The sequence below is a fragment of the Babylonia areolata genome, chromosome 5 (genome assembly GCF_041734735.1).
Source record: "Babylonia areolata isolate BAREFJ2019XMU chromosome 5, ASM4173473v1, whole genome shotgun sequence".
NCBI classification, from domain to species: Eukaryota; Metazoa; Mollusca; class Gastropoda; order Neogastropoda; family Buccinidae; genus Babylonia; species Babylonia areolata.
In genome coordinates, this window is record NC_134880.1 from 12,761,475 (window position 1) to 12,774,667 (window position 13,193).

General features: G+C 42.5%; 1 protein-coding gene across 2 annotated transcripts in view; it reads left to right on the plus strand.

The window, feature by feature from the left end:
* The first annotated feature begins 237 nt into the window (after window positions 1-237).
* The window catches only part of LOC143281934 (organic cation transporter protein-like), a 20,239-nt gene continuing 7,283 nt past the window's right edge, over window positions 238-13,193 (plus strand). The window contains exons 1-8 of one of the 2 annotated variants that reach the window (XM_076587242.1): window positions 238-324; window positions 2,900-3,086; window positions 4,182-4,381; window positions 5,950-6,180; window positions 7,906-8,108; window positions 8,999-9,221; window positions 9,756-10,006; window positions 11,665-11,799. In XM_076587242.1, coding sequence (XP_076443357.1) covers window positions 2,927-3,086; window positions 4,182-4,381; window positions 5,950-6,180; window positions 7,906-8,108; window positions 8,999-9,221; window positions 9,756-10,006; window positions 11,665-11,799 — 1,403 coding nt within the window. In that variant the 5' untranslated portion in view covers window positions 238-324; window positions 2,900-2,926. The remainder of the gene's footprint in view (window positions 325-2,899; window positions 3,087-4,181; window positions 4,382-5,949; window positions 6,181-7,905; window positions 8,109-8,998; window positions 9,222-9,755; window positions 10,007-11,664; window positions 11,800-13,193) is intronic. The other variant, XM_076587243.1, reaches the window with a different exon arrangement.

Genomic DNA, 13,193 nt, shown 5'->3' on the forward strand with positions numbered 1-13,193 from the left:
CAAATTCCGTATGCAGAAATACAGAAAGGGAAGACAGACGACACAAGCTGCCATGAGTGACTTAACTCTAACCAAACCAAAGGAACACATTCACAAAAGCATTCTCGTTAATGAAGTCAACAAGTCCACTCTGTAATCACATTTCGTGTTGCAGCATACAATCACGTCACTCCTTTTAATGTTCTGTGACCCCAGCTTCATGAAGGTCATAAAAATCCGAACAATTCTTGTGCGTGACACAAAACCAAGACCACCCGAAGAGAAAGCTAGAGTTGTCGACCCTGTGCGAACATCACTGCCGAATCTTTGACCAAACAGTTCCTGGTGAGTGCAATTTTTTCTTCTTATTACAATAAACGTGTATGATATAGCGGACACAAAACTATGACAATAAGTAAACAAGGGCAATAAATCACCAGCAACAGCAATGGTCTACAGCATGTTGTCAGGAAACTTCGAGAATGGTAACAACAGAAAATAAACACTGGCCAAACAAGGAATAAGTACTGTTACACTTTATGAGACAAACGGGTACATTATTCAAACCATTTATTGCTATTTCAGCTGCCCCTCAGTTAATACACAGACAAATAAGTATGCACTGCACCACAGACTTTTACACACACACACACACACACACACACACATATATATATATATATATATATATATATATATATATATATATATATATGTGTGTGTGTGTGTGTGTGTGTGTGTGTGTGTGTGTAATACACTTTTGATATTTCTGCATAAAGAACGCATGACTTTTTTTTCCCCTCAAACGTTTACAGATACAAGTACAATTTGTACAGGACGAATAATTTGAATAAGTAACAACATTATACCACAACGAATATTCATCGTCCTACATTGAAATAATACGACAGAATAATACTTATTTATAAATATGTCGATTCCATAGGTATTAAAGATGAATCGATCTCTTATGGTACCCATTTCTGCAACAGTTTGTCATAATTATACCTTAGTTATCACAAAAACAAAAACAAAACAAAAACACAAAAAAACAGACAACTTCATGTACCTGTTTGAGATCTGTTATGAACCTTTATAGTGTTGGCTCTTCTTTATTCATTCTACATTTGTATATGAATAATTTGGCTATCAATTAAATGATATGAGTCAAGATTTCATCACTTTGTTTAGTGTTATATATATATATGAATCAAGCTTTTATCAGGTGTTTTTTTGTGTTATATATATATATATATATATATATATATATATATATATATATATATATATATATATATATATCGCCAATTCATGGTTGAGAGCAAATCCATCACAATTGTTTTATAGATATCTTCCCAACTCTGTCCAAACCCATTTGACACAATAAAACTGTGTCCAAATCCATAGGACACAATCAAACATGCATAGATACTGTAGGATTGTCTTTTTCGTATTTACAGAAATCGAAATTGTAATTTAAGAGCACTTCCACCTTCATCAACATAAAGATTGTCAAACGAAAAAGATGCAGATATTTTGATTTGTAAAAGCAGTGATCATCCTTTTATCTGAATATAATTTGACTGGAGAAATGATACTAAATCCCAGGATATTTTTTTTTCTTTTTTGAAATTCACCACATCATTTTTACAGGTAAAAATCATGTAGCGATCATAAACGATACAAATAATAGAATAAAAAAAAAGTTATATGACGATTTAGAATATAGTTTCAGTTTCGGTTTCAAGGTGGTGTCGAAAGCATGTGGAATGATCCATGAAGGCTCTTCGCCTTCTGTTTTGAAAAAAAAAGGAACAAGTGTGATATATCATAGTGGTGTGTAACAGACGATAAATTTGTAATATTCCCAAAGAATAGTTACAATTTACTGTATCGGATTAGGTGTTCTTAGAAGCCCCTTCATTTGGAATAAGCAAAAAGAAATATAATTCTAGAAAGGAAAAAAACTAAGATGCACACGCAAGGAAAGAAACAAACAAACAAAAAAAAAAACAATATAGCAAAACAAAACAAAACGAAAACCCCAACAACACACACACACGCACTCCTTGAAGATTTTGTTTAGAGTAAAATTCATAACAAGACATACAACAAATACAGGTGAAAAAGCATAGACTCACTGCGCTCAGAAAGCACACAAAATATATGAGATGAACAGCAGAAAGAGAAAAAAGTATCGAATTATTTTTGTAACCTGGAGAACGGGTATAATGTAGAAAAGACAATTCTGTTTTCCTTGTGTGCAGAACTGATGACCTGTAAAATTTATGGGAATGAAAATATCAAAGGCATGCTGATGACACGTCGTTCTGTTTATAGGGTGACTAAGAATCGTTGGAAGATGTATTCAAAGTACTCGGGGAATCTGATTCAATTTCATTATTTGATATTTGTAATGAAAAAAAAAAAAAATTTCAGATGAAAAACAAATGTAAGTATCGTGCAATATTTTCTAACCAAATTCTATAATGATTTGGAGTCCACCAAAATTTAAGACCGTGTGCTCTGGTTCACAAACGATCCTTATAACATGACAGAGGTAAATATAACGGACATTTTTAATGAAACAACTGTGGATTGCTTCCTTCGGATGGAAAGTCCTGGCTGGGCAGCAGCGGCAGTAGCAGTAGCAGTAGTAGTAGTAGTAGTAGCAGTATGATTCTTCTTCTCCTTCTTCTTCTTCTTCCTGTCCTTTTCCTTTTTTTCAAATTATCTGTTCTATCGTTGTTGTTTTTTGTTTTTGTTTTTCTCGAGGCCTGACTAAGCGCGTTGGGTTACGCTGCTGGTCAGGCATCTGCTTGGCAGATGTGGTGTAGCGTATATGGATTTGACCGAAAGCAGTGACGCCTCCTTGAGCTACTGATACTGATACTGATACTTTTCTAGACTCCCGTAACAGGCTGTTGCAGAAGGCTGAAGGCAGCAGATGGCGACCACGTGGGACTCGGCTGCCCTGGGCCGAGTGGAAGTGGACGAGGTGTGGAAGGCGGTGGGCCGTTATGGCCGTTACCAGGTGGTTCAAATCCTCACCTTGAGTATGGCCGGCATGTCCATGGCCTACCCGGTCCTCTCCATCGTCTTTGAAGGTGAGAGAGACATCTTCACTATGATACTCAAACTTAGTTGTTGTTGTTGGTGGTGGTATTTGCATTTGTATTTGTATTTCTTTTTATCACAACAGATTTCTCTGTGTGAAATTCGGGCTGCTCTCCCCAGGGAGAGCGCGTCGCTACACTACAGCGCCACCCCTTTTTTTTCTGCGTGCAGTTTTATTTGTTTTTCCTATCGAAGTGGATTTTTCTACAGAATTTTACCAGGAACAACCCTTTTGTTGCCGTGGGTTCTTTTACGTGCGTCAGGTGCATGCTGCACACGGGACCTCGGTTTATCGTCTCATCCGAATGACTAGCGTCCAGACCACCACTCAAGGTCTAGTGGAGGGGGAGAAAATATCGGTGGCTGAGCCGTGATTCGAGCCAGCACGCTCAGATTCTCTCGCTTCCTTGCGGACGTGTTACCTCTAGGCCTATCACTCCACTTGTGGTGGTGGTGGTGGTGTATGATTCATGTTTTTGTTTGTTTTTTTTTTTGTTTGTTGTTGTTTTTTGTTGTTGTTTGTTTGGTTTTTTGTTGTTGTTTTTTTTGTTTTGTTGTTGTTGTTGTGTTTTGTTTTGTTTGTGTGTGTGTGTGTGTGTGTGTGTGTGTGTGTGTGTGTGTGTGTGTGTGTGTGTGTGAACAGAAGCAGACACTGCGTTTATTGATAATAATATGCTTTACATGGAAGAGAACACGATATAGACTCAAGCTTCATTTTGCTCAAGTTGTGTTGTTTGTTGTTTGCTTTTTTTCCCAAGACTTTGTACATGGAAAACTGGGTGGGGTTTTTTTGTGTTGTTTTTTTTGTTTTGTTTTGTTTTTTGTTTCTTTTACTTTGTTTCTTAAAACCAAAACGCTTAAATCAAAACAACTCATGATGAAGAGCAGTTGTTATCATTATCATCAGTATTATTGTTATTGTCGTCGTCGTCCTCTTCATCGTCGTCATCACCATAAGAGACAGCAGCAGCAGGAACAGCAGCAGCAGCAGCATTAGTAGTAGCAGTAGTGCTTATCGCTGTTGTCGTCATCGTCGTTGTTGTTGACGTTGTTGTGAAATGTTGCTTTCATCCTGGAACAACAAGGTGGTGCCAATCCTCACAAGTGTCGTCCCTCGACTTCCTTTCTGGCGGAGTACGGTATTGGCGAATTGAACGGGTCGGTGGTCCAGGAGAGCTGCAAAGTTCGAGCCATCGCCAACGACTCCGAGGGGAGTTCGTTCATCACCACGACCTGCGATGGTTATGATTATCAACAGCCTGAGTATCTGTCCTTCGTGTCTGAGGTATACCTGTGTGTGTGTGTGTGTGTGTGTGTGTGTGTGTGTGTGTCTGTGTGTGTGTGTGTGTGTGTGTGTCTGTGTCTGTGTGTCTGTGTGTGCGTGTGTGTGTGTGTGTCTGCATCTCTGTCTCTCTCTCTCTCTCTCTCTCTCTCTCTCTCTCTCTCTCTCTCTCTCTCTCTCTTTCAGTGTGTTTGTGTGTGTGTGTGTGTGTGTGTGTGTGTGTGTGTGTGTGTGTGTGTGTGTGTTTGTACGCGCGCGCATTTGTATGTGTACTTAGGTATATGTGTGTGCATTCGGGATATTGCGCGTACGCTGTATTAGGAGAGAGAGAGAGAGAGACAGAGAGAGACACACAGAGAGAGTGCACTGAATACTGACAATTTATTGTGCGTCGGTCATAGACCCTTGTAGGCTACAAACAATACAGGGATGGTGGAATGATGAAGTGAGAGAGGGAAAGAGAGTGAGCGATCGTGAAAGAGCGAGAGAAAGAGAAAGAGATAGAGACAGAGAAAGAGAGAGACAGAGATAGAGACAGACAGGATTCGGTTTTTCAGCGAGACCTGAGAGAATGATGCACGTGTCTTTAACTCACTCCTGACAATGACACATGTTTTTGATTTGACTCATTCCTGAAAATGATTAACGCACTTGATTTATTTTACTCATTCTGACAGCATACTCTACGTCTACGTCTTTGATTGAACCAGTTCCTGACAGTGGCACATGTTTCTGATTTTATTCTTTCCTTGACGATGAGACACCTTTTCAGTTGAAATATTTTCTGTCAACAGGGTACGTCCTTGAAGGAACTCATTCACGATAACACATAATCTTTTATTTAACTCTTTCCTGGCCACGCACACGTCTTTGATTTGCCTCGATCCTGGCATCACATGCAGTGTTAATCTGACTCATTTCTAGCAACATACATGTCGCTTATTTACCTCATTCTTCGCACCTATGCGCCATTAATTTCATTTATTCCTGACAGTAGTATATGTCGTCCATTAAATCATTCCTGACAATGATACACATGTTTTGTTTGATTCATCTTTAATCATAACGTGTCTTTCCATTTCATTCATTCCTGAATTCCTGATAATACTACACATCACTTTAACCCATGCGTGACAATAAAACACATTTTTGAATCGATCCCTATTTTGCTGACAGTGATACATGTCTTTACCGTAACTCATTCCATACGCAGTGGGGGCTGGTATACTTGCTTTTTCTGCGGCACAAATCGCTCAAATTACCAAATTTTGTAGTTGGCAGACTTTGCTTTACTTTTACACAACTTTCACTCGTGACAATGAAGTACGTCTTTGAATTCAATCCTAATGATAAAATATATTTCATGTCTTTACTTAATCTCTTTCCTTACCATGATACTTATCTTCACTTTAACTCATTACTTACGCAGTAGTTGGAAGTTGGAGGGGTGGGGGTGGCACTTGATGTAACCTCGTCGCTCGTCGCCAGATTGCCATCCTCTGTAAATTGATTAGTGGACTCAGTCCAGTAATACAATCATACACATTCTCTTTTACTCTTTGGACACACAGTGGGGACTGGTGTGCAACAAAGCGGCCCTGACCCAACTTTCGCAGACAGTGGTCATGGCAGGCATGTTTGCCGGGGCCACTGTCCTGTCCAACCTGGCTGACCGTTTCGGTCGTAAGAGGGCCCACGTGGGCTGTCACGTGACTCTGCTCGCCCTCTCATTGGCTATGGCCTTCATGCCCAATTACGTCAGCTTCGTCGCAACCAAGTTCTTCATCGGCGTCTTTCAGCAGGTGGGCGAAATTGGTTGGTTGGTTGGTTGATTGGTTGGTTGGTTGATTAATGGATTCATTAACCGATTTGTTGTTTGGTTGTTGGGATAACTGACCGATGAGTTCAACAATTAATTGAACACGATATCATTATGTTGCATCTGGAAATATTACCCAAGTTCATTTTTGATGGGGGGTTTTTCTGTGAGCAGTAATCTACCATTAATTTCATTTATAAATGTATTTTACTAAAGGTACCTGGACTTCAACAACGCATTCTGGGGAATGACATTTGTGTCGTGACATATCTTAGTCTTCTGTTCCTGGTGAAATGCATCGGCACAGTAGAGGTCCACTCATTTCTTTTGTTTGTATTCATGCTTATCCAAGCCATGATTTACTTTCGTTTCGTCACACACGCTGCATCGCAAAGTTCAGCAAGCCTCAGATTTTTATTTTCTCAGCCATTATGCATATATATGGGGGTTTTCTGTTGTTTTTCTTTTGTTTCGTTTTTCTTTTGTGTGTGTGTGTGTGTGTGTGTGTGTGTGTGTGTGTGTGTGTGTTTCTTGTTTGGACTGGGATATCTTAACCCTCCAAGCATGCGTGATTTCACATTCGTTTTCATTGTTCTCACGGCTGTACGTTTCAGCTAGAGATGGCAAAACAGTAATCCTGCAAACTGTAAGAAGTGCCGGCTGCCGTAAGCTAGACCTGAAAAGACTACAGAATGGTGCTGTGCAAGCTAATAATTCTCGTTTTAGATCCTGTTTGCTTCAATGTTAAACATAGAAAAACAAAGCACATTAACAAAGGTTGCTGTCAACCTGTCTGAGACTCTGTGTGGTACCTCGACTGCCGAGTACATTCATCTTCACTGTCGGTGCCGCCGTCAACGTCACCGTCGTTTTGTATTTGTATTTCTTTTTATCACAACGGATTTCTCTGTGTGAAATTCGGGCTGCTCTCTTCGGGGAGAGGGCGTCGCTATACTACAGCGCCACCCATTGTTTTGTATTTTTTCCTGCGTGCAGTTTTATTTGTTTTTCCTATCAAAGTAGATTTTTCTACAGAATTTTGCCAGGAACAACCCTTTTGTTGCCGTGGGTTCTTTTACGTGCGCTAAGTGCATGCTGCACACGGGACCTTGGTTTATCGTCTCATCCGAATGACTAGTGTCCAGACCACCACTCAAGGTCTAGTGGAGGGGGAGAAAATATCGGCGGCTGAGCCGTGATTCGAACCAGCGCGCTCAGATTCTCTCGCTTCCTAGGCGGACGCGTTACCTCTAGGCCATCACTCCACTCGATGGTCATACATCATCATCATCACCATCAACAACAGCAACACCGTCTTCATCAACAACAATCCGTTCCAGAGAGGTCTTGTACCGGAGTTTCCCCGGACACTCTTTTTTTTTCAATTTTTTTAATTGATTTAAGTTGTACATGGTCTGAAACATAAGTGGGTGATGAGATTTTTTTTCCTCCTTTTTTTCTACGATGTTTTCAATATCTTAAACTTGATATGAATTTTACGTGGATTGGTCCAGGCGTTGAGTGAACTGAAACTTGTGAACATTGTTTTAATCAACCTTTCCACGTTGTTTTATGTTCTTTTCGACAGGTTTTTTTAAGAACTGACGGGTGTTTATCACTGGTCCGAAAGCGATCGGCTGGCCTATAAGCAACATGATTTGATTTGATTTGACTCGATTTGATTTGATTTCATCTGACCTGTTTGCAGGGCTACATGATTCCTCTGGTGATCCATCTGCTGGAGATCCTGCCCACGGAGCAGCGTGCCTTCATGGGCGTCTTCGGCTCGGTGCTGTGGGCCTTCTCCCTCATGTCCATGGCGCCCATCGCCTTTGTCATGAAGACCTACAGCTGGAGGGACACCCAGCTCGTCTTCGGCGCCATGCACGCCGTCTGCTTCCTGGAATTCTTGTAAGTGTCCAACCCCTCGTGCCACGTAATACAGTAGAACCCACGGCAATAAGAGAGTTGTCTCTGCCACAATGTTTTGCATGCTCCGTTCTAATATCTACCATGAGCTTTTTCTTCTTTTTTTCTTTTTTTTTTTTTTTAAACTCACTCCCATATTCCTATTTCTCCACCCCAGCTCAAACCAGTTGTTAAGGTTAAATTTTAAACCAAGACTTTTTTTTTTTTTTTTTTTTTTTTGGCGCATCTTCCTCTTCTTTTTGGTTTTGGAAAACGAAGACATCAGGGCTTGGATTTATTCTCTCTATCTCTCTTTCTCTCTCTCTCTGTCTGTCTCTCTCTCTCTCTCACGCACACACACACAACTATATATATATATATATATATATATATGTATATATATATAAACATATATCTCTGTGTGTGTGTGTGTGTGTGTGTGTGTGTGTGTGTGTGTGTGTGTGTGTGTGTGTGTGTGTGTGAGAGAGAGAGAGAGAGAGAGAGTTGTATGATCAATGGTTTCTCCATTGCAATAGGAAATCATTTACAGCTGAGTCTTTTGTGAAGAACTATGACTCTCAAACTAGCAGGCAAAATTGCACTGGCTCTTAGTGATGCAGCCTTGGGGGCTAGTTGGCCTATGGGAACCATCCCAGCGCCGATTGTCCTAAAACCCTCTTGGCCGAGAGAGTGGAGATATACCTTGGCCAAGACACTCTCCACTAGAATCAAATTCTAGTCCAGATAGTCGGGACAGCAGTTGCCTCCTCTGCTGTTCTGATGGTCATAGTGGTTCAAATGATCATGCATACATGCGTGTGTGTATGTGTATCTATCTATATGTATATATTGTGTTTTGTTTCTTCGGTTTACCACTCTGTATTCCTCCGCAGTGTTCTGGACGAATCCTTGCGCTGGCTGGTAGCCAATCACCGCTTCCAGGACATTCGCCACGTGATCTGCAAGGCTTCCAAATATAACCACCGTGACCCCGATGTCGTCTTCGCCACAGCGTTGGAAAGATCGGACGCTCTGCGCATGACAGCCAGCTCACTCCAGACCGCAGACGTCAACCACCTGCTGCTGACGGTTATCTCTGAGGAGCCGGAGGAGGAGGTTGGGATGATTTTTTTTTATTTCATGAATGATAGTCAGCCAGTGTACGACTATGACTACCAGGACAGCAGAGCAAGCAGCTGCTGTCCCGACTATCTGGGTTAGAATTGGGGTTATGGTGAATAGTATCTAGCCCGAGTTGCATCCCAGTTCTTTCGGCCAAGAAGGCTTCAGGTCAGTCGGTGTTGGGGGATGATGTAGTAGGTGGAAGGGTTGGCGTCATTAGCACAACCTAGCCTTATTTGCCAAAAGGAACATAACGATAACTTGTCATGAACTGTGTTGTTTTGCAAGTATATCTTTTCTTCTTCTTCTTCTTCTTCTTCTTCTTCTTCTTCTTCTTCTTCTTCTTCTTCTTCTTCTTCTTTTCTTATTCGCATGTCACAGATTTGAATTTTTAGTGAATTGGGTATTCCTGATATTGTGCTGTGCAGCTTCTCCTTTCACAGAGTTGAAGTTTAACAGAGTTGGGCATTCACGATATTGTCCTGTCCGGTCATGTGGACAATGGGCAAAAAATGTCAAATGTCAAAGGTGGAGGAAGCAACTTCGGAGACCCCAGGAGCGGAGCAGGAAGGGAACAAAAGGGTGGAGGAGCAGCAGAGCCAAACTGCCCAGCTGGAAGAGACTTCCGGTCAAGAGGAAGCCAGACAGGAAGGAGAGGAACCGGAACCAGAACAGGAACGGGAACCGGAAGCGACGATGAGAGTTCGTTCCGAGGGCATTCTCGATATCATTAAGGACCCGGACATGCGGTTTCTGACCCTGATCATGCTGTATATCTGGTGAGTTGTGGTGCTGAGAGTTACAGCAAGTCAACAGATTCACTCTCAACGTAACGCGCGCGCACACGCGAGCCCGCACACACGAACGCACACACACACACACACACACACACACACACACACACACACACACGCACACACACACACACACACACACACACACACACACGCACGCACGCACACACACACACACACACACACACACACACACACACACACACACACACACACACGCATTATGATAATGTTCATTGCTGTGTCTGCAATACCTGCGAAAGAGACTATCATGACAGGGTTGGAATTCCTGAAACACTCCAGACTGCTGCTCTCAACAGGAAAGATTTTGACCCGCCCAAGGCGCTTCCATATAATCTCGCGAGAGAGACGGATGTGAATTATTTGTTACTTATCTGAATAACCCCATTAGCTTATGCCATTGACTGATTGATTAATTGATCGGTTGGTTGATAGATTTATCAATAGATTGATTGGATGATTGATGGACAGCCATTGGTTCATCAATTAGTAAAAGCTATCATGTCATTGTTTGATTGATTGATTGATCGGCTGGTTGGTTGAATGGTCAGTGGATATTGATTAAAATGATCGAGGAACTGCTGAGTAACATGATACCGAGTGACTGAGTTGACTGGTCAGAGGATTCACTGAACGATTGAGTGACTGTTAGTGACATGGTATCGAGTGATGGAGATGATTAACTCACTCAGTACGGCCAGTCCTCTTTTCTCCTCTACACAGACCCCTCGGATGTCCAGTGGGTGTCTGAATGACCCAACCTTTAGCTTCCGTCGTCAGAATTGTGGTATTCTTTGTCAACATTCACGTCTTCAGTATAAGAGCCTTCCGCTTGCAATATTTGATGATGGTAATTGGGGTGAAACGCTGTTAACGTCGTCTCTTTCGCCGTTCGTATGGAGTGAGTTAAACAGTGGACTTTTGAATGATTGAGGAAATGGTCAGTGGAGGAGGAATTTTGTTTAATGTCCCATCACGCATATCGGTGATTGAAGACATTTTGTTAAAGTATTTATGAATACATTTGAGTATTATCGGTTAAAAGGGGTGGGAGATGTGAATGAATGGAGGGTTGGGGAAAACTGGGCAAATGAGGGTGAAATGAGGGTGAAATTTGAAAAAAAATTCTGAAAACAATTAAAGGAAATTACTTAAAGGACTTCGTAAAAGAGAAGTCGTTAAACTGACAAGCGAAACAACTGATAATGAATGCAAAAAGTCAAAAACACCAACGTTCTCAGTCACTTGTGAAGACACACTTTCATCAAGCTACAGTAAAAAATTATATGCTTAATTGTCAGGTTACTAAAGCATATGCACTCCACATATAATAGCAGCATCTGCCAGAATTGAATTAGAAGAAAATTTTGATTATCATTTAAAAGTTTACACTGATGGCTCAGTCCTGGATGATAGCAGTACAGGATCTGCTTTTGTCATTGCTGGCCTAAAAACAGAAAAAATCATATTATTTAGGTAATGGACATTCAATTTTTACAGCTGAATTGGTGGTCAGTGGATGGATAGAATGAACGAGGAACTGTTAATTAAGTAACATGATACCAAGTGACGGAATTGAATGGTCAGTGGATTGATTGACTATTAGGTTCGTCTGGCTGCAGGATGACCAACAGTCTGACGTATTACGGAATCACGTTGCTGTCGTCCTCGCTGGCCGGGAATCCCTACCTCAACTTTTTCCTGGGAGGCCTGATAGAAATCCCCTCCAACGTCGTCATGTGGATGGGATTGTCAAGGTGGGTGAGGTGAACATAGGACAGGACGGGGCAGAACAGGACAGGATAGGACAGAACAGAACAAAAGATGAGACATGACAGGGCAGGACAGGATAGGACAGAACAAAAGATGAGACAGGACAGGGCAGGACAGGATAGGACAGAACAAAAGATGAGACAGGACAGGGCAGGACAGGATAGGACAGAAGAAAAGATGAGACAGGTCAGGGCAGAGCAGGACAGGGCAGAACAGAAGAAAAGATGAGACAGGACAGGATAGGACAGGACAGGACAGGACAAAAGATAAGCAGGACAGGACAGGATAGGGCAGGGCAGGACAGGACAGGACAAAAGATAAGCAGGACAGGACAGGACAGGACAGGACAGGACAGGACAGGACAAAAGATAAGCAGGACAGGACAGGATAGGGCAGGGCAGGACAGGACAGGACAAAAGATAAGCAGGACAGGACAGGATAGGGCAGGGCAGGACAGGACAGGACAAAAGATAAGCAGGACAGGACAGGATAGGGCAGGGCAGGACAGGACAGGACAGGACAAAAGATAAGCAGGACAGGACAGGACAGGTCAGGACAGGACAGGATAGGTCAGGGCAGAGCAGGGCAGGACAGGACAGGACAGGACAGGACAGGGCAGAGCAGGGCAGGGCAGGACAGGACAGGACAGGGCAGGGCAGGGCAGGGCAGGGCAGGGCAGGACAGGACAGGGCAGGGCAGGACAGGACAGGACAGGACAAAAGATGAGGCAGGACAGGACAGGCCAGATCAGGAGAGGACAGGATAGAACTGGTCAGAACAGGACAAGACAGGACAGGGCAGAGCAGGACCAGACAGGACAGGACAGAAGATGAGGCTGGACAGGACAGGACAGGACAAAAAAAATAAGGCAGAACAGGACAGGATTGGTCAGGTCAGGCCGGGTCAGGATAGGACAGGACAAAAGATGAGGCAGGACAGGACAAAAAATAAGTTAGGACAGGACAGAACAAAAGATGAGGATGGACAGGACGACACAACACAGGGCAGGATAGGACAGGGTGAGGCAAGGCGAGGCAAGACAAGGCAAGACAAGACAGAGGACAAGACAGGAAAGACTGGACAGAAAAATAACACAGGACAGAACAGGACAGGATAGGACAGTATGTTTATTTCTAGAAACCCCGCGGGGGTGGGGGGGTGTTGCATATTTCATGTGGTCAAAACAAACTCTGAGACACTTTTGGCATTGTGCTCAAGAGGAAGGAAGTGGAGAAAGAGGTGTGGGAGAGAAGACTGTTGTTGTAGCAGTAGGGTGCGTAATCATGCTTGTGCTTATGATAATACATTAAAAAGAAAAACGTGAAGACACGTTAGTATGAATGTTGTGGCGATGCTTTTAGTTTACTATACGATCCTC